At 34.7% G+C, this 22,518-nt stretch overlaps 1 protein-coding gene and 1 long non-coding RNA gene across 7 annotated transcripts; one reads left to right on the forward strand and one right to left on the reverse strand.

Annotated features, from left to right (window-relative positions):
- The first annotated feature begins 18 nt into the window (after window positions 1-18).
- Window positions 19-10,497, forward strand: LOC126823577 (RPA-interacting protein A). Of its 6 annotated transcripts, none has more exons than XM_050552487.2 (8): window positions 19-101; window positions 3,133-3,218; window positions 3,903-4,058; window positions 5,206-5,281; window positions 6,063-6,183; window positions 6,927-6,990; window positions 8,473-8,610; window positions 9,604-10,497. In XM_050552487.2, exons 2-8 carry the CDS (start codon window positions 3,141-3,143, stop codon window positions 9,631-9,633), a joined length of 663 nt encoding a protein of 220 aa, XP_050408444.1. In that variant the 5' UTR covers window positions 19-101; window positions 3,133-3,140; the 3' UTR covers window positions 9,634-10,497. The 6 variants fall into 6 exon arrangements, with proteins under 6 accessions (XP_050408444.1, XP_050408441.1, XP_050408442.1 ...); XM_050552484.2 differs by having other exon boundaries at window positions 38-105; XM_050552485.2 differs by having other exon boundaries at window positions 48-140.
- Window positions 10,498-12,351: 1,854 nt separating this feature from the next.
- On the reverse strand, window positions 12,352-19,085 carry LOC126823503 (uncharacterized). Its single transcript, XR_008788450.1, has 2 exons — window positions 14,092-19,085; window positions 12,352-14,055 (listed from the first exon to the last, which is right to left on the reverse strand). It is a non-coding gene; the product is annotated as an uncharacterized LOC126823503 (long non-coding RNA).
- Window positions 19,086-22,518: the final 3,433 nt, after the last annotated feature.

Consider the following 22,518-nt stretch of genomic DNA (forward strand, 5'->3'; position numbering starts at 1 on the left):
AAATGAATTGGGTGTGAAATACGTCATCAATTTATGCTGAAATCACCGGGGAGTAACTCTCATTTTTCTTCGTTTCTACGAACGCACTGGCTCCAAATTTGGTGTGTAAGTTGATGTTCATTGCGAGATCTGCTTAAATAGTAAAGTATTAAACATTTAATTACACGCCCACAGTACACGTGGTTGTATCTTGTCGTTGACCCTGTTTATCGTTCTGTCCACAATCACTGTGAACGCTCTACAAACCGTGGACGTCTGAGGATTTTTGTTCAAACTAAAACTTACTTTGCCAGGGGCAGGAATCGAAAATTACTGTCTGAGTCTTGGTAAATTTTAAACGGATTTCTTCGATTATGAACAAACTACTTAACTTTGGTTATTATAAACTTACCTGTGTGTTTGTAATCAACTCCCGTTCGATAAAATCCATTGCACAACTAATTATCACAACAATGAAAACAAGCTCTCTCTTGAAAAATTGAAATATCACAAACTTTTCCCAGAGAAAAATACCAATATGGAAGATGGTTACGTCACTCTGCGGAGGATATCATTTCGTATTAAGGGGTGACAGCATAGGAAATTCAAGTACAATTACGACAAGAATCCATGACCACTCGGACCAAAGACCACCCGGTTCAAGACCAGTCGGACCAACTGATAGACCACTCAGCCCAAACAAATAGACTACTCGCCACTCGGACCATACAAAAAGACTATTCGGACCCAACAGAAAGACGACTCAGACCAATAATATAGTGTTGTTTTAGTAAATTGATAATTGCGTTTGTTTTAATATGATTACTCGAACCAATAATAAAGTGTTATTTTAATAATTGATAATTGTGTTTATTTTAATATGACTACTCGAACCAATAATAAAGTGTTATTTGAATAAATTGCTAATTGTGTGTGTTTTAATATGACTACTCGAACTAATAATAACGTGTTGTTTGAATAAATTGATAATTGTGTCCCAAATCGCAAAATATCGAGAACCACACTTGTAGTGTAGTCACGTTTAAAAAGGGGCATATTATAAACGTCCGGTCTTCGTATTATTATGGGCTGTTTATATTAACACATCAAGGGTGGATAACTTGAAAATGTGTCTCTCCCCCCCCCCCCCCATATATTAACCCAGTGGTTAGTGGGTTAGAACGGAATGAAACCACTGGGGATACCGCGAATGTGGAAAAAGTAAAATTAGGCCATCAGATAAGAACAGTATACCCGTATATGTAGAAACTGTCAAAAGTCTGGACATACCGAGTCTCATTGCAAGAGTAAATAAGAAAAATTAGATTGATATTTTTTTTTGTCACCATTATTAATTAATTTTAAAACTAATCGTTGATTTATTTTCCGTACACAAAATTGAACTAAACAACTCTAAATATAAGAATTCCGTATAAGAATTATTTGCTTCTTTGTATTGTGATTTAATAATAAATAAATAGCATATTGTCTAGCCTTATAATATAATTTAATTGGTTCGACTGGTCTTGTTTTGGTCCGACTGGTCTTAGTCCGAGTAGTCTTTGGTCCGAGTGGTCTGGATACCTACGACAATTGGCATTGAGTTTGAGCGTTCGCACACATAACTACCCGCATTCCTGTATTTTAGTTACCGTCTTTTACATTCTAGTAAAATCTCTGCAAATTTGATAGCTTTACTTTTTGAAATATTTTGTTCTAATTATTTGATTAGCGATTCGGATGGGATAATTTACTTTTGAACACGCATGCCGCACAAACACAACTATACATTCGTTTTACGGGCTTGATCACACTTCGGTCAAAACTGTCGAATCGAGAATTAATGTTCCGTTTCTTAAGGGGTCATATGGGCTTAGTAGCATTATATACCCACCCGGGCACCCATTAGGCACGTTGAGGGCTGTCGCAACACGCTTAAAGATGTTACTGAAGCGGTTATTATTCGATCGAAAGAATGCGTATAAAATTAAAAATACACTCGGAGAATTCGGAGGTAAGCTTCATGATCCTTGTTAAATTATTTATAACAGAAAGAAGATAGGATATTTATAGTTTATATATGACTTTATTTTTACGAGTATCCGTGCAATCAGTGATAATTTAATTGTGAAGAAAATTTGATAGACTGGCGATCAATGGTTTCCATATAAATCTCCTATGTAATTGCCTTCAATTGATATTTTTCGTCGCCCAAACCCATATACGATCAATATGATCGCACTGTCAAACTATCTTTCAATGTTAACCAACCCCCGCAACAGGTATATTGGATTCGACCAATACGTCACGAAGACATTGTTGACATCGACTCTGTCGAAGTTACAAGTAAATTTTCAAATTTTTCAAGAGAGAACTTGTTTTCATCGTTGTGATAATTAGTTGTGCAATGGATTTTATCGAACGGGAGTTCTTTACAAACACACAGGTAAGTTTATAATAACCAAAGTCAAGTAGTTTGTTCATAATCGAAGAAATCTGTTTAAGATTTACGATGGTTCACACAGTAGTAAAATTTCAATTAATATAACATGTCATAAGATAAATCAAATGATCAACAACAATATACCCATCCTGCTCTTGGATAAGGGTAATGATTTAGTACTACATAGTTCTTTCTGATATGTGAGTCATTCCGTTATTAACAAAGCAAAGAACCTTTACCTTTTAGGTCTTTTTAAGGCTTTTTTCTTGTACCCCCCTCCCCCCCCCCCCCCAAAAAAAACCCCATTGATAATCGACGACTGCTACAAACCCCCACACTGTCTATAGATTTACTCAAAACAACCCAAAACACCTTTAATTCTCTAAACTTTACTCTTTTTTTTTTAACAGTTCTGAAAAAAAACAAACTGAAATGAATTTAAGATCAAAGCAAGAAAAATAACTCGTATTGTTCTGGTATTAAACAAAAAATTACATTTGCATCAGAAACATATTACGTAAAAGAAATCTTTAACCTACTATGATAACCATAGAAATATTTCTATGACATTAACTTAAAGCGGATTAACCTTAGAAATCTTTCTATGACGGTAACAATAGGAGTTGTCTGTGATTTTGCCTAAAATATAGCAAAAGATCAAACTAATGATTAGAGGAATTGTAATAATTGTATTGTATTATTTATTTCAGGAGTGAAAATGTCGGAAGCTGCAATTAAAAGACATCAAGATATGTACAAGAGTAGAACACCACCATGGAAAGAAACTTATAGAAAGGTAATGTGTCACCTTATTTACAGGTATAGATTGTAAAAATATTCAGTTGTTAATGTGGGTAAGTGTACTAAAGGGAGCAAGGTGATGTGTACCCTTTGGCTTGCAAGAAGATATATATTATAATGCCACTGTCTGGCCAAAATTTCTGTCATACATGGCATATGCCTATTTTCGAATATCTGACAACTCATCCCAAAGACAACTCATCCCAAGACAACTCATCCCAAAGACAACCCATCGAAAGACAACTCATCCCAATATAAGACATCTCATCCCAAGTTAGAAGACAACTCATCCCAAGATATTAGCTATACTGAAACTCGTACATAAAGATAAGGATATTTCATATTCTGATGAATTTCTATCAGACAGTGATATGGAAACAATCAGCACGACTGGGGCCAACATTTTCAGTAGCATGTATGGTTCCAAGAAGGAATTGAAATGTGTATGCTATGATAAGTATAGGGAGCGCCCAAAACTTAAAACAACTTAAAATTTAAAACAACAATATCAATTTTATTAAAACATCAATTTCATTAGCCCAATTGGTGCAGAAAAGTAGGATGTCAACCCCCATTTCATTTCTCACTGCAATAAAACGAATGGGTTAAATTTATGTTATTGGTTGGTACAGGGATGTTTGTCTGATTATTATAGACTTGTTTACCTGTTTTATTACAGAGATGTTTAGATCGTTTAAGAGGAAGTCGAGAGAAATTGATGACAAGGTTTCGTAAGATAGATATGAATAACGAACCTACCACTGATGATACATTTATTAAAGATTTAATGACAGAAGAATGGAAAAGTTTACAGAGAGAACAAACTGATATAGATGTAAGAATGATAGTTAATATTTCTTCAGTTTAAAAATATCTCCTCTAAATGTCGTGAATATGATTTAGTAAGAAACAATCCGGAATCCCATATGGTTAACGTGTGCAAGTTCGATCAGAAGGTCTGTCATTGAGTCAAATGGTGTGAATTTGATTCCCTGCTTGATCATGACAATTAATACGGTTTCCCAGCTCCTCCACTTTCCTCCCACTGCTAAAGACTGCTACGCGCAAGCAAATTATTGAAATAAAATTGAACCATATGTTAGTCCCGAAATGACTTAGTTTGTATCCAGTGGACGTTAAAGTTTTAACTCGCTCTGAGTTTGATCTCTTCCTTATTTTATAATTATATTGAAGTTATGTTTTTTTAAATAAACAATATTTTCATTCAGTAAATATGTGAATTTGGATTGGGGAAACAAACTATGTCTACATGTAAACCCATCTCTAATTAGATACTTGTACAAAGTATAAAATTATACAGGATAAGAAGAGCTAAATCTGCCTATTGCAGGTCTTTCTTTAGTTTTGAAATGTTATCTTAATTAATAAGTAAACATTAATTAAAAATTATCCAGACCGTAATCAACTCTTGATGCCATCATTAGCCTGCGACAATTAGTAGACTGGAATACATTTTTTGAAAAACAATCAAACATAAAAATGGATAATCGAGACATTGTTTTTTATCATACCGGCTTTAGAAATGTTGATCAAGGCTAGCCTAAAATTCCAAAGCTAATATTTCGGTTCAGAGTGGAGCATTTTGACTGAAATTTTCAGTAGATTCTATTTACGTTATCTAATATTTAGCTATTATAACTAGAACGGTCAACTCTCTATTTAATCTCCCATAATGCCCCATTAAACATACTTGCATTACACATACAGGGCTCAAGCGAGGGGGCGATATGGGCGAATTCAAGCAAAAATTTGCGCCCGGAACGCCTTGGAGCTTGACCACGGCGACTTCTCGATCGCCTTGTGTCGCCGTATCCTGTCTTGGTGGTGACTTGAGATTTTTGTAAGTTACCGGTACGTGAATTGTAATCTCAACAAGCCTCTGGCCAGCTTGAGTTGCTAGCGTCATACCAAATGTGACGTAATACTAATACTAATAGATATATAGATATTATGTTTATTAGTTTGAAGGTGATGTCAATGGTGTTGATAAGATGTTAAGTTTATTTGAAGATATTCAAGAAGAATTGAGACGTGAAGGTACAGTTTTATACACATATTGTCACCCTGGATGTTTCACATTTTCTCTGGAGACTAGAGCTCTCATCTGTTAATATTCATTAGTCCAGGAAGTCTTTATATTCACCAATTTCCTTAATCTCACTAAAAAAAAATCTTGTGAACTCTCTTCTAGTAGCTACATGTGTTTATAGTTGCATTCTGATTGACTGGAAATTAATGGCGCATGATAAGTTAACTAGCAGTGAAAGTTATCATTGAAATTAATACACAGTGTTTATGTCCTTACTTATGAAATAAATAATATGTACATCATCCAAGTGTGATTTCCTTTATGGACGACTCAAACAACTTAGCTATATACTATGACCTTCTGTTTCGTTGCCTGACATCTTATCTTTATAGACAGGACAGAGGGCCTGACAAGGACAGCTGTCTAGTCGTTTGGATGGGATGAAAAACTGAGGTCCCGTGTACACATCGGTGTGCACGTAAAAGATTCCTTGGCAGTTGGAATTCGATATAAGAGTAGGCTGTAGTGCCGCTGTCCAGGCAAAATTTCCCCTCATAGCACACTGTATGGCGTATGCCCGTCTTCATTAGCCCAATTCAGAGCAGAACAGTAGGACATTAAACCCCATTTTATTTCATTTCATTATCTTTATAGAACATTGAAGATGAGAAATTTGTAATTATATATTTATTGAACTAAGATTATTACAAGAACATGAGAAATATATAATTATATTTATAGAACTAAGATTATTACAAGAACATGAGAAATATATAATTATATTTACAGAACTAAGATTATTACAAGAACATGAGAAATATGAAGAAAGTTTACAACAAGAGGAAGTGGTTTTATCTTCAGCCATTGAAAAACTTTCTACAGATGAAGTTATTTGTCCAATTTGTCAGAAGTAAGTTCTAATTATCCTTGTAGTGCTGTTCTAATTATCCTTGTATTGCTGTTGTTTTATATTTTTCAACTTCAATCTAAACGATCAGTACAACCCCGGTAAGCGAGCTAGCGACCCCAGTAACAAATTCGCAAACCCCGCCAATTTGTCAAACCTCTGTACAACCCCGGTAAGCGAGCTACCGACCCCGGTAACAAATTCGCAAACCCCGCCAAGGGGCCAACCCCGGTAACCCCGCCAATTAGTAACCATAGAAACCCCACCGGGGTTTCGGAATAGTATAAATAAAAACGCCCAACACGTGAGTCAAATCAGTCTGAAGAGTTCAATACGAACGAAACTAGTCACTGACATCCGGGATAACCAGGTCTTCATAGCCACCTTATCTCTTATTTTATTTTTCAACTTACTCTGTGAATTGCTCTGTGAATAGGATACATACAGGAACAGTTTTATTTTTCATCTATATACTTTTTTTCTATGTTTTAATTAAATAATTAAAGTTGTATTTCATTGACTCAAAAAATAAAATAAAGGCTTTTAAGTTAAATTACGCATTATGGTATATAAATTGGTTATAACTGAATAAATATTTCTATTGACTCTTGTAGATCAGTGTTGATGATGAATCAGAATATTATATTTTATATTCTAGATCAGTGTTGATGATAAATCGGAATATTATATTTTATATTGTAGATCAGTGTTGATGATGAATCAGAATATTATATTTTATATTATAGATCTGTGTTGATGATGAATCAGAATATTATATTTTGTCGATGTGGAATGAGAATAAACACTGAGGTAAATCATTTGTCAAGTTTTTTATGACCAACTTTAACATCAAAGTACAAGTAGAATGTAAAAAGCAATTTGTCCTTTGGATCTCAGGACCTGATGATGGTCATTTTGAAAAATGTTGTGAAAATTGAATGTCAGTCCAACAATGGTTCAATTTACAAAGATATGCAGATTTGAAAATTTCACAAATTCCTCCAATCTGATTAAAATACAGATCTATATTTCGTTTCGTGTTTTATACTTTCGATGGCCTACACTACATGAAGATCTGACAAGTTATAGCGATAGGTCACGTCAGAGGTCAAAAGACCGACTTTTGACCTTATGGCATCAAACATATGATTAATCAATCAGAATTGATGTTACTAGTGGATTACCCACAGTTCCGTGCAAAACACGCCTAAAGCTTGCTGTAACAGACCGTTTCATTGGCTTATCCCCGACACCATTCAGAACACGAGTTAAATAACAACTCTTTCAGATCCTAGTGTAGTAAAGTCAAGTAAAACGAAATTTTGAACTATAAAAACGAAACGAAATAAAATCTGTGTTTTAACCAGATTGAAATTCCTCTGCAGATGAAAGTGTTGGGTAAAATCTATTGATGGGCCTCTTATTGATCTGCCAGCATGGTTTCCCCTTGCCAGTGGTGCAGGACAGAGAACAGCTGTCTAGTCATCCGGGTGGGATGAAAACTGAGGTCCCCTCTACACATTGGTGTGCACGTTAAAGATCCCTTGGCAGTTAGAATTTGATATAAGAATAGGCAATAGCACAACTGTCAGGACAAAATGTCCTTCATAGCACACTGTATGGTGTTAGGACGTTAACCCCATTTCATTTTTCATTTCTTAATTATCTGATTGAATCCATGCCAGGAGAATATCTATCAATTGATTTTTTGATTTTGTTTTCTTAATTAAATGTTAAATAATTAATGTGAGGATAGTCAGGCATGTGTGGACTGTAAATGCACTGAGATTGAGAGCGTCAAAGCTTCACACTCCTATAGCTAACTGTGTATGTTTTCTTTGGTTTCCTCTGACTGCTTGAGAGCTTTGCATAAAAGCAAAGTATTGAAATAAAGAATCACAATTATTAGTTCCAAAATAATCTGGTAGTTTTCAGTGGATGTCAGTTAGTTTTTCCTGGACTCTTCCAGGAATGCTTCCGGCCACTACTACAACTACTATTAGTTAGAAGCTAATTGATTGCAGTCTTGGAAGTATTTTAGTATTTCCTTTCTAGATAATATTGTTACATGTACAACTGCCAAAATTAACCTTTCTAGCTTATCTGCACCCCTCCCCATATTGTTAATTCATCACTGTGCCCAGGAAAAAAAAATCTAAGAGCGTTTTGAAGTATTGTAGTTTAAGTTTACATGTTATTATTTCCAGCAAGACTATAATTTTGAGCGATGTTTATTATTATTTTACAGCAAGATTGTATAATTGACTGATTTTTATTATTATTATTTTGCAGCAAGATTGTATAAGTTTGGGTGATGTTAAAGTACAGTTAGAATCGGCCATATCACAACACAATTCTTCCTGTTCTTATAATCCTGTTTTTAAGGTCATGTCAGAGTTTGGACCGCAACATTTACTGATGGCTTGTCAGGTAATGATAATCCTATATCCATATCTATTCAAGGAGGGTATTAACAGAATTTCAATTGGTGTTGGGTATAGCCACTGCAGTCATGATACAACATGTATTGCGATTCAGGTGCCACGGTACGATTCGTATTATGATTCATAACCAGGTCAAAATTTACCAAGAAAACAACAGGGTAAATGAATAATTGATATTTTTAGTCCTGCCTATTTTGAAGAAATATAACTGTTTTTTATCACGATATTGATGTGGATCAAAATAAGACCAAAATAATTTAAGAGTGTTTGTGTACCTATGGATAATGTGTGAAGTGGATAATTACCATAGCAACCAAAAAAACATAAAAAAATCGTGATACATCAAGAAGGTGAATCGCGATTCAACGATATATCATGCCAGCACTAATTTCAATTCACTTTCAGAGATTTGCCAATCCTGAAAATAGATGTTATGTGAACAGAATTGTTTCAAACGTTTGAGCTATGGTTGAGATATCATCATATTCAGTTAGCACAATTCTCTTCTACCTAAAATTTCTCTGTTGATATGAAATGAAATGTTTTTATTTGAATTCTAATTATCTTTAACCTGCTTTCACTAATATGGTATTTGTATCATTCGAACGACAAGAGAATTTCTCTTGCCAGGTCCTCCGTCCTGCACAACTGACAGGAAACTAGGCTGGAAAATCTGAGGAACTTTCTCGATTATCGATAGAATTATAGTCAGAACCTTGTGATTAGTGAGTCCAGCACCATACTCATGGAGCCTCCTTAGTTTAAACAATATTTTATTCAATAATCTGAAATGGATTGAACAACCGGCAAAGGCCTATACATAAGTTCTCTACAAACATATAAAATAGTTTAATCTTATGTTTACAGAGCCTGAAAGAATTCAATCCTGACCTCTCATACAAGGCTGTTTAGTTTGTATTTATATTGTCCAGCAATACTATTTTAATTGATTTTTTATTTTTATTTTTGTATTTTTCAGGCCTGTGATTTTATGTACATTATAATATAGAAAAAGTGACATTAAAACATAGCAGGTGTAAAAAGTGACATTAAAATATAGCATGTGCAAACAGTGACATCATTAAATGTAGCAGGTGTAAAAAGTGACATTAAAACAGTGACATCATTAAAAAATAGCATGTGTAAAAAGTGACATTTAAACATAGCCGGTGTAAAAAAGTGACATCATTAAAATATAGCAGGTGTTAATACTGACATCATTAAAGCATAGCAGTTGTAAAAAAAAGTGACATCATTAAAACATAGGTGTAAAAAAGTGACACCATTAAAATATAACAGGTGTTAATATTGACATTATCGTACAACATTATTCAGTGAAGCATGTATATATATGCGATCAGAATACAGTTCTGGATGTGTGAGATAAGGAACAAAAGGAAGTAATTAATAACTTGTTTTGAATGGCTGAATTATTGAATTATGGAAAGTTTGAATGTTGTAAATGTAAGTCATATAGCCAGTGAGTTTTACCACTAGTTGTGTACAATGTCCATACCTTTATAAATTAATTTAATATTCAGAATCTGGAATGATAGAATATATTCTTGTAAATAAATTTGTATATTTTCATTGTATTAAAATATCAGTATTTATTTTCTTTATGTACTTGTTTTCACTTAAGGGTTCAGACAGAAATGTTGGATGTTTAAAGACACATGGGTTCCATGTCATTTCATTAAGATGGCTGTTAATCATTCATTTCAGCAGAAAGTTTGCAGTGGTGTATCTAATAATTACTTATATATTTTTTGCAATGTCTAATTTCTGTGTTGTCCGCAGGTTTATCTTGTAGATTTTTGTTTTGCGTGTAGTGTGGTCCTCCTGCACTTACTATTAAAGAGTTTTGCCTTTATCTTTTCGTTTGCTTAAACATTAAGAATGCGACATGCTTTATATTCTGCTCGAAAAAACTAAGCAGCTGTGGGTGTATGTTGAGTTGCCTGTCAACTCTATCCTTTTCAAATTCTCTGGGATTGTTCATTGGGTCATAAGGAAAACCCAAACTGAAATTCAGAATTTTTAGATCCCATATTACAAGAGTTATCTGTTCGATCCCTGCATTGACCGAGAAAGTTCATCGAGATTTTCCGATGTGGTCTCCCCTTGTCAGTGGTGCAGGACAGAGGGCCTGAGAAGGACAGGTGTATAGTCATTCGGATGAGACGGAAAACCGAGGTCCCATGTATACATTGTCGTGCACGTAAAAGATCCCTTGGCAGTTGGAATTCGATATAACAGTAGGCCATAGTGCCGCTGCCCAGGCAAAATTTCGCTCACAGCACACTGTATAGCATATACTTGTCTTCATTAGCCCCATTGGAGCAAAACAGTAGGATGTTAAACCCCATTTCGTTTCATTTTTTTGCAATAGTTATCTCCCAATTCTAATGTATGAAGGGGATGCTCAATTGTCAGTGCAGAATTGTAATTGAGTGACATAGAGTTCAGTCCTGTCACAATTCTGTCAGTCTCGACAACTGAGGTGGTGTGAGTAGAATAGTGATGTTATTAAACACAACAAATATGTTTCATCTGTCATGGTTGTTTGAGACATTTTCATACGCAGTCGGCGCATGCGTAGTAGCCTGAAATCCCCCTTTTACCAAATTGTCATTACTTTTGGGATTGAGAGAATTCAATTCCCGAATGTTCAATCATGTTTCCTCTATATCTGCAGACTTGGATACAGGTTAGAGAGATCAATTTTCTTTCTTGTCATTGTAACTGTTAAGCTTATGAGAGGGGTTGTATGACCGAAAGGTTAGCATGTACGTATCATATGGTCTGTCATTGAGTCAACTGGTGTGGTTGTACGTGATAAGGAGAAGGGTCCCCTGTCCAACCTAGTGGGTTTTCTCTGTGTCCTCCCAATGCTAAAGACTCCTGCACGCAAGCGAATTATTGAGAAATAAAATTGAACCCTGTTAGTCCAGAAATGAATTACTTTGGGTCGAGTGGACATTAAACCCCATTTCTCTCTTTTTCTACAGCTTATGATTCCAGTATAGGACACTGTTGCAGATAAATTTTTATACTTGCAAATTTTGATGTGGATGTATTATGTCCCCAGCTCCTTGTCGATGTCTCACCGTCCACCTTTTTCGTGTAGACTCTAGAAGTTATAATATTTATCTGATTTTGGTGAAACTTAAAATATACTGTATGATTATATCCCAAAGATTTCGGGTGGGTTTGATTTTGGCACATTTGTATTATTACCGCTGATTGTATGAGATTTTCCCGTCTTTGATTTGTCAGTTTTATTACACTGAAATCGTGGATGAATTGGAATTTTGTAGAAATCGAACCATAACTTCCTGTTAAATTTCTGTCAAGAACTGAGATCAAAATCATATTCCTTGTATTTAATAAGACTCAGATGAAGTCCCGGGTTCACTCTGGAGGTTGTCCGAGAAAGTTTCCCATTGTCAGTGGTACAGAAGGCCTGACAAGGACAGCTGTCTAGTCATTTGGCTGGGATGAAAAACTGAGGTCTGTGTACACACTGGCGTTCAGTTGGAATTTTATATACCTTAAGAGTAGGCTGTTTGGGCAAAATTTCCCTCAAAGCACACTGCGTGGCGTATGTTCGTCTTTATTGACCCAGTAGATGCAGAAAAGCAGCACGTTAAAAAAACATTTCAATGCCAAGTTACTTAGGTTGGACGTTAAACCCCATTTCTCCCAGAAAACACAACATCAATAGTTATATATATATGATTGTTTTATTATTTCATATTTAATAGATTATCACAATATACAACAAGATATATAAACATACATATACACACATTATTTATTTGCAGGTCATAGTTCAATGAAAAATATGTTAGGTCATAATAGTTGGATGAAATACATGTAAGGTCATAAATCAATGAAATACTTGATAGGTCAAAGTTCAAACTGAATATACAATTATATTTGATTGACAGTTTACTCCTACAACACTAGGGAAATGAGGGAATAGACCAATGGAAAGCACAATGTTTTTAAACCAGTTATCTACTATTTGGCCCTATTTAACATCTATGACTGAAACACAGGTCTACCAAGACCAGGACATCCGGTTGTTACTGGTCGGTCCAAAACAGAATCCTATAAATTAAGTTTTGAGGGTTTGTCTTAAGACAGATAATTCGTGGAGTACATTTGAAAAGCATTAAGAAAATATCATGGGTCTGTATACAAAATATTATAACTTAACTCAAAATATGATGGGTCTGTATACAAAATATTATAACTTAACTCAAAATATTATGGGTCTGTATGCAAAACATTATAACTTAACTCAAAATATCAATATCATCCCTGATGAAGTTAGTTAGAAATAGAGAAGGCAACAATGGTAATATAACATATCAAAATACACTAAATCAAAATATTCCTAGCTATATATAAGGTAATATAGAAATATAGAAATCTAATACACCAATTCACTGATGGGAGAGAAAAAATAAAATTTCAGTTATTAATAACAAAAAGAGACCTGATAATCTAACTTGGCATTATAGTAAAACACAAGGAAGATATACCCAGCATTTCTGGTTTATAGTATTACACAACTTAGATGTTTATAGCGAGAGTGAGAGAGAGAAATGGGGTTTAACATCCACACAACACAAACTAGGTCATTTGGGACTAACACATGGTTCAATTTTATTTCAATAATTCACTTATTATTGAAATTCACTTATTACTGGAGGAGAGGGAGAGAGAGAGAAATGGAGTTAACACATGGTTCAATTTTATTTCAATAATTCGCTTGCACGTAGGGGTCTTTACCAGTGGGAGGAAACCGGAGGACCCGGAGAAAACCCCACCAGTTGACACAATGACAGACCTTATGATACTGCGCGCCAGTATTACACAAGTTACATGTAGATAACATTACACAAGTTAGATATTTATATATAACATTACAAAAGTTACATGTACCCAGATTTACAGTAGTAACCTCGTTACATGCACACAGCATTAGGGTAGTACCTGACTGAAGGAATATAGTAATACACAAGGTTACATGTAGCCAGCACTTAAGATTACAGTAATAAATACAATTACCCCATACAGGTATTAAAAAGGTGTGCTATTTAGGACAACCCAAAACAATGAAGGTATTTGAGAAGTGTGAGATTAATTCCATGTACCAAGCAAGACCTAGATTACTGTAGCAAGCAACGCCTAGATTACGGCAACATGTGGACCTATACACTTATGGTAGCAAGAAGACAGAGGACTAAAATGAACAAACACCTATATTTTACTGTTGTATATCAAAAATTTAACCAGTGCATCAGAATTTTAAAAAGTTGTCCCTGGATAATAATAATAAAAATCTACAGTAACAAACATGTAACATGTGCACAACCCAACATTACACACATTACATGTGCACAACCCAACATTAGGCCTACACAAATTACATGTACACCACCCAACATTACACACATTACATGTGCACAACCCAACATTACACAAGTTGCATGTGCACAACCCAACCCAACATTACACAAGTGCCATTTGCACAACCCAACCCAACATTACACCAGTCGCATGTGCACAACCCAACATTATACAAGTCACATGTTCACAACCCAACATTACACAAATGCATTTTAACAACCCAACATTACACAAGTTACATGTACCTATCATTACAGTAATACACAAGTACCCATCATTACAGTAATACATGTGTACCTATCATTACCCAACATTACACAAGTTACATTTAGGTAATTAGAATTAACCCATTTAGGTATTAAAAGGGTGTTCTGCTTGATAAAAACAAACAGAACAAAACACTGGAGGAATTGAAGATGTGTGACATTAATTCCATGTATGAAGCAAGGCCTAGACTATGTAGTACGGTACCAAGCAAGGCCTAGACTATGTAGTACGGTACCAAGCAAGGCCTAGACTATGTAGTACGGTACCAAGCAAGGCCTAGACCACAGCACCATGTACAGCCTAGACTATGGTACCATGTGGGCCTATACAAGAGAAAGACAGAGGATCAATTAAACAATAAAACACCAGTATTGTATTGTTGTATATCAAAAATTTAACCAGTGCAACAAATTTAAATAAATTGTCCCTGGATAATAATAATAATACAAGAGAAGGACAGAGGATCAATTAAACAATAAAACACCAATATTGTATTGTTGTATATCAGAGATTTAACCAGTGCAACAAATTTAAATAAGTTGTCCCTGGAAAATAACAATAAAAATTAAACAGCCTCAAGTCAACTGACTTTGGGAGAGAGAGAGAAACAGAGAGAGGGAAAGAGAGAGAGAGAGCGAGTGTTGATCATGCACTAGGTCATTCTAGGACTAAGATGTGGTAAACATCGGACCTGGGATAATACAATAAGAATGAGAGACGGTGTTTTAACATCCACTCCAGGCAAACTTGGGCATTAGGGGACTAAAGTATCGTAAATCAACAATTCACTTTTACCCAGGCACTTATAGCCAAGATGATCTAATGCCAAGATGTCGGATCACTCAATGGTCTCTCTCCTCTGACTGGTAAATACAAACTACATATAAAAATATGCACCCAGAGGATTGTCACATTTGTTGTTGTATGTCAAAAATACAACCAGTAGAAAAGATGAATTTATGATATCTTTAGTTAAAAAATTAAAATAAGAACATATTTTCCTCTTCCATGTTGATACATAAAATATAAATTATAAGAAACCAACAAGATTGATGTAAGAAATTGGCCTCTCTGAGGAATAGATTTTTTTACTTACTAATCTACAATTATCATAGTTTATCATGGTACTAAAAATTTCAAGAATTCTAATGACCAAAATTGATATATTTCTGTTTCATAAACTCAATAATACCACCATTTTACAAGCCCAAAATCACCAGAGAACCTACTACGAGACCAACACCAGTAGAGAAACTACTACAAGACCAGTACAAGACCAACACCAGTAGAGAAACTGCTACAAGACCAGTAGATGACCAACACCAGTAGAGAAACTAGTACAAGACCAGTAGAAGACCAACACCAGTAGAGAAACTAGTACAAGACCAGTAGAAGACCAACACCAGTAGAGAAACTGCTACAAGACCAGTACAAGACCAACACCAGTAGAGAAACTGCTACAAGACCAGTAGAAGACCAACACCAGTAGAGAAACTTGTACAAGACCAACACCAGTAGAGAAACTGCTACAAGACCAGTAGAAGACCAACACCAGTAGAGAAACTAGTACAAGACCAGTAGAAGACCAACACCTCAAGAGAAACTACTACAAGACCAGTAGAAGACCAACACCAGTAGAGAAACTACTACAAGACCAGTAGAAGACCAACACCAGTAGAGAAACTAGTAAAAGACCAGTACCACCAGAAAAACCACTACAAGACAGGTACAAGACCAACACCCCAATAGAAACTACTACAAGACCAACACCCCCTGGGAAACTAGTACCAAATGTAACCACATTATAGCCGCAACCTAAATATTGTTTTCAAATTCGTAAACATGTTTTATTTGGTCCTTGAGACAATTTTGGTTCATTGCCAAATTGTTACTTTACTCTGTCTATAGAGTTAAATCACACGTATTTAATGAACATGAATATATAGTTATACATAAAAAAAACAGTGATATTTTGGTTAAATCATAATCATTGTCAAAGTACCCATCAAATTCTGGCTGTTTATTGACCTATTGTTGGTAGACCAAAAATAGGTAATGTCTCCTATCGAACTTGTGGGAAATAAAGAAGTTTATATGGGTTGGAAATTAACGTCAAGGTTTTCTTAGACCTGCAGAAATTAGGGGGTATAAATTAGGGTGTAGAAGCAAGTTGGATCAGAGCTCACCCAGAAATTCCTAGCAGCTATTATCATTGAGAACGAGGAACCTGCAAAGCCATTACAACTTAGAAATAAAATTGTGAAACTATTTTATGCTGTAGTCTTATTAAAGATCACCAGAAAGTAAACACAACAATAAGAAGTCCTATAGTACTACACATGTAATTCAATGGAAATGGATGATATTTTGATATATTGGCATGACCTCATGATACAAGTCCGCAAAAGACAGCATGTCATTCATCATGCATGTGAAATTGTAATCACACTTTAAATGGAAATTTATCTGGATGGCTGTCAAGCCCAATGTTCATATTTGGCTAATTCTTCTGTCAATGCACACAAATTAACCATTCACTAATTAATAGGAGAAATCAGAGAATATAAAAGATGAAAATTAGAGTTAATCAGATGCCATTGAGATTGAGAGAGAAGACCATGATGTATATAGTGTAATACTATGGTCCTTGTGACCATATTGTATCTTTAAGTATTTGGTTCACACTTTCTATAGAGTCAAATTACATGTACTTAATGAATTTGAATGATATATTTACATATCAAAAACAGTGATATTTTGGTAAAATCCTTACCATTGTCAAAATATCCATCAAATACTATCTTGTTTATGACATGTGTTTGGTAGACCAAATAAGGTAATGTTTTCCCCCCCGCTCTTTGGGGAATGGGAATGTTTATTCAATGTTTGGGAAGGAAATTACCGCCAAGGTCACTCTTTGATGTACAGAAATTAGGGGGTTATAAAAGAGGGTGTTGAGTGAAATACCTCAGAGCTCACCCAGATATTCTGAGCAGCTATTATCTATACTTTATTGAGAACGAGGAAACACAACAATGATATCTTATATTCCTAGTTTTACAGAAGTCTAATCACACTGGTTCGATTTTGCAGGAGTGGGGGTGGAGAATGAAAGACAGGGTTAGGGTTAGTTCACACTAAATGGGCGCAAAAGAAAGGTGATCATCTACCACAAGTACGAGTGACCAGCTTCAATAAATCAAACAAACTTGGCAAAAAATTCAAGTCAAGAAAAGAACAAATCCAGAAGCTGTCTCTACAATATTCGAATCATCATAAAACTGATAAATATGACAGCCATGATATTGACGACTGTCGATTGGTTTAGAAGAAATGAAATGGGATTTAACAGCACGGGCGATATGTATTGTGTAAAGATGGCTATACTGACACTGCGTGTGAAAAGTGTGATGATTGTTTGTGCTTCAATGAGAGCCACAATTGCTATAGAGTTCATCACATTGCACGAATCGAATCGGTGTGCATAAACTTTGATTTATCAAGGAGTCATAATTATCAGGTACACTATGCATACCGTTCCCAGTAAAAAGGTCCAACAGAACTTTGAAAAACTTTGGAAGATATAAATGTACTGCTTTTAAATTTGTTGACTTGAGTGATATAAGTAAGCCGATATCCCCAATTTTATAGTTTTCTTGCTTTTCAATTAAAACAGAGCCAGAGCTAACATTCCTCCAGCTACTGTGAATCCCAAGTCCCAACACTTGTCTATCTGGATCTATACTTTTGGTAACAAGAGGTGGACAGAGGATAAATTAAACAACACCAGTATTGTATTGTTGTATATCAAAGATTTAACCAGTGCAACAAATTTAAATAAATTGTTCCTGGATAATAATAATAATACAAGAGAAGGACAGAGGATCAATTAAACAATAAAACACCAATATTGTATTGTTGTAGATCAGAGATTTAACCAGTGCAACAAATTTAAATATATTGTCTCTGGATAATAATAATAATAAAAAATTAAACAGCCTCAAGTCAACTGACTTTGGATGAGAGAGAGAGAGAGAGAGAGAGAGAGAGGTCATACTAAGACTAACATGTGGTAAACATCAGACCTGGGATAATACAATAAGAATGACAGATGGTGTTTAACATCCACTCCAGACAGAAATGAAAAAGAATAAAATGGGGTTTAACAGCATATATCTTTTTTTTTTTACACCAACCAGGTAAATGACGACTGGGATAGACCGTTGCTACACAGTCTACAGGGTCATTTTGTCTGGACAGTGCTGTTTCCATCGCCTTTTCAGTAAATTCAAAGGTCATGGATTTTTTCTCATGCACACAGGATCTCATTTTTTGATCCCATTTGAACGACAAAGCGTTTTTTTCTTGCCAATTGCCATGACCTCTGTCCAGCACCATTAACAATGAAGGAACTATCTGAGCGTACCACAGGATTGAAGATGGGACTTCTTGTTGGTAACAGACCCACTGCCAGCACCCGTAAAACAGAGCCAGAGTCAACACTCGTCCAGCTACTGTGGATTCATAAATAATACGGACACGCTCTGCGAGAAATTTGATCTTCGCCTCTGCTTTACACATGACCGTAATTGTTTTAAAAGATACCACAACTAACTTTACATTCAGAACAGTCACTTTTTAAAAGAAAAAAAACCCTCTAAAATTTGTCTCGATCAAGAGTCAAGAGTGCGAGTGTTACTATGGGTTACCATCAAAGCCCGATGTGACTTATGTGAAACATAGTCCAAAAATACTGTTTGTGACAAAAATAAAATTTTGATGCCAAAAATGTGTTTATTTATGTCCAAATAGCCTAGATATTATAGGAAATAATTTTAGGAAGAGTACAAGTACCTTTGGGTCTAAATTAATATAAAACTGTAATAAAGAAACTTTTGCATTTGTTCCTGTTAAATAGTATGTAAAATGCAGTATATTCAATCACAATGGGAAACTGTCATTAATGTGGAATGTCAGAATGACATCTAAAGATACACAACGTGAGTTGTAAGAGGAGGATTACAAGTATAACTAGAGATAATACAATGGATGATCAAGGCTTGTTCCACGCTATGTAGTAAGAAAAGGGTGCATGGATCATACACCGGATGTGGCGACCGGTTTTGAAGGTATGGTTGCTTTCCACGCCTGACAGACGACCCATCGTACTACAAAAGAACTTACCCTGTAGTTGTAATTTCGATCACAGAGAGAACACAACAACGAAATCCAGTAGTTCTACAAACATCCCAATTAATTATTACATATCAATGACCAATTGGGTGGTTTAAATGGACACTGATTACCAAAATTACCGGGTCAGCTTTAAACTGAACACAAGTACAAATTAATTGATTTGGGGTTATTTTAGATGATTTTTTTTTAAATTTTCAAACAAAGATTTGATACTGAATAAATGTGAATGAAATTAGGGGTAAATACGCAAGATCAAATGATACCTGCTTTACAGTGACGGAAGATGTATGTATATCGAAATACTGGAGAAACAACCAAATTATGGATTCAGTTATTGGAGGATAAACTTTACCACCGTTACAGCAACGCAAGTCAGACAAAAATCAATTACACAAATCGATATGGGTATATTCAAGTTTTAAATCGTAACAACTAGGAGACAGCGCACACGTGCTAACCATTCAGCCATTCATCACGCCCAAACTATGTGAAAACAAAACTCAGAGGAAGACGATAACCATATCAACTTGGTAACTTAAAGACAGTTGAATATCTTATTATCTTTTATAAAAATAGGCAAAAGAAACAAAACAAACTAACAGTATAAATACATACATGTATATCTATTTTTTTTAATCTGTGGAATAACATACATGTATATCTATTTTTTTTAATCTGTGGAATAACATTGAAAATGTTGTGAAAGTCATGAAGAAATCTGACCAACAGAAGATTTTTTATCTTTTTTTTTTTAAAAAATTAGACTGGAAAATGATAAGATGTAGTAAGATTGATGCACTTTTTGCTTTTTAAAGTAATAAAAGTATTCGGCAGAAGTCACATCGCCTGTCATATTAGCCATATACTTATTTGAGAACGCGTCCTTCCAGTTTATTCAAATAAAATATAATAAGAAAGAACCTGAACTGTAGTTGTAGGTTTAGTCACGGAAGAGAATACGACGCGAATGTTAAAGATCCAATAGTACTACAGTTAGATTTGGAGCTGTGACTCAGGATTGACCTTCAAGGGGAATCTGGAAAATAAGAAAACAGTAGGAACCAGTCATCAAAAGAAATCTGGTGGAAAAAAATTTGGTGGGGAAAAAAAAAAGGTTGGTGGAAATATTCGCAAATGGGGAAATACATCTTTCTGAAAAATTGAACAAGTAAATTTGTTTAAAAGACCAAAAAATGCTCAGTTGTTAATGTAATGTAAGATTAAAATTAAATAAAATAAGAGTGACAGGTGTTTAAAATTTAATTGTAGGATATATAATATGTTTATTAGAAAGGTTGACATATACATGTAACTTAAACATTTATGTAATATGATTAGCTTTCGGAATGTCAAATTTGATGCATTTCAGTTTAAAGTGGGTCTAGCGGGTGCGTTACAATTTTATTATTTTTTTAAAGTATAACTTAGGAATAATGATAAGGAAATGGGTAGGGAATAAAATAAGTTATTAATGGTGTCTTCGAATCAAAGTAGAAAGACGGCAGAGCTAAGAATGAAGTATAACTAAGGAATAATGATAAGGAAACGGATAGGGAACAAAATAAGTTATTAATGGTGTCTTCGAATCAAAGTAGAAAGACGGCAGAGCTAAGAATGAAGTATAACTAAGGAATAATGATAAGGAAACGGATAGGGAACAAAATAAGTTATTAATGGTGTCTCTGAATCAAAGTAGAAAGATGGCAGAGCTAAGGATGAAGTTTGCGAGTGATTAACTCCTAGTTTTCTTGTTGGTTGGCCTCTTGATTTTAGTTACCAGGTATGTTTTTCTGTATTTAGGTTAAAGTGAATCATTATAGGACTTTGAAGTGCAGTGATGAACTTTTGGAGATCGATTGCATGCAATTTTTGATTTTTATTTATTTGTGTTTTTCTTTGATATTTTTATTCTTGAAACAGATTGTTGATATTTAATCTTGTATAGTGATCGTATATATCTGCATGTTGCATGAATAATTATATGGTTTATTTTAGGAAATGGAAGTTTTTAAGGGTCTCGTAGCTGATAATTTCGCACAAATCTTAAAACAGGGGAGGTAATGTAATAATTTTGATGGCGAGCTTTGTGCTACATGTATGAATGCTTATATAATCCTATGGTCGTTGTAAAGGTTTCAAGGGATCTTTTGCCTAATACTGAGTAAAAAATCTAAAGAAAGGGATGAATGTAATAAGATTGAGAGAATTTTTGCTCTTTAAATTAACAATATCAGTCGACAGAACTCACATCACCTGTAATATCAGCAATATACTTGTTTGAGAATGAGGAAGATTTGTGACTAACGTGTCCTTCCAATTTATTCAAATAAAATATAAGAAGGAACGTGAACTGTAGTTGTAGGTTTAGTCATGGAAGGGAATACGACGTGAAGATTAAAGATCCAATAGTGCTACAAAGACACGGTTCATGTGAAAGTAAGTAAGTTGAAATAGGTGAATGAGAACCCCTTCCCAAAAAGTCTGTATCGTTTATTATTCTAAAAAAAATGACATTAGCATTAGATTAAAAGTATGCTTGAAAGTGTTTTCGTTAACTTTGTGTTGAAGAAATGAGTCGTATTGCACATGTGATTGGTACAGAGTCAAATGGTGAATCTGAAACTTCACAGACCCAACTTCATATCAACAAAACACCGCTGAACGAAATGGCATCTACATTTCAATATCTCTGCCTTTAATTCCGTTCCACATGGGATAAATATGAGTTGAAGACTGTGTGAAGTTTGCTGGTACTAAACTGTAAGATCTATGTGTGTCGAATATAAAACAGAGGATATACACATGTAATTAACAATCATTATTACACATAGCTTGTAAGGTATACCAGATAGTGATCCAACTTGAAACATACAGAGAATAAATCAACAGTGTAGGCTTAAATTCAGACCTCAACAGAGACCATTCTTTCGATCTTCAAGCTGAGTTAAAACTATTTTTTTAGTCTCAAAAACTTATGTTTGTGTTTATGTATCCGTCATAAACTCTG

Source organism: Patella vulgata, chromosome 6, assembly GCF_932274485.2.
Source record: "Patella vulgata chromosome 6, xgPatVulg1.2, whole genome shotgun sequence".
NCBI lineage: Eukaryota > Metazoa > Mollusca > Gastropoda > Patellidae > Patella > Patella vulgata.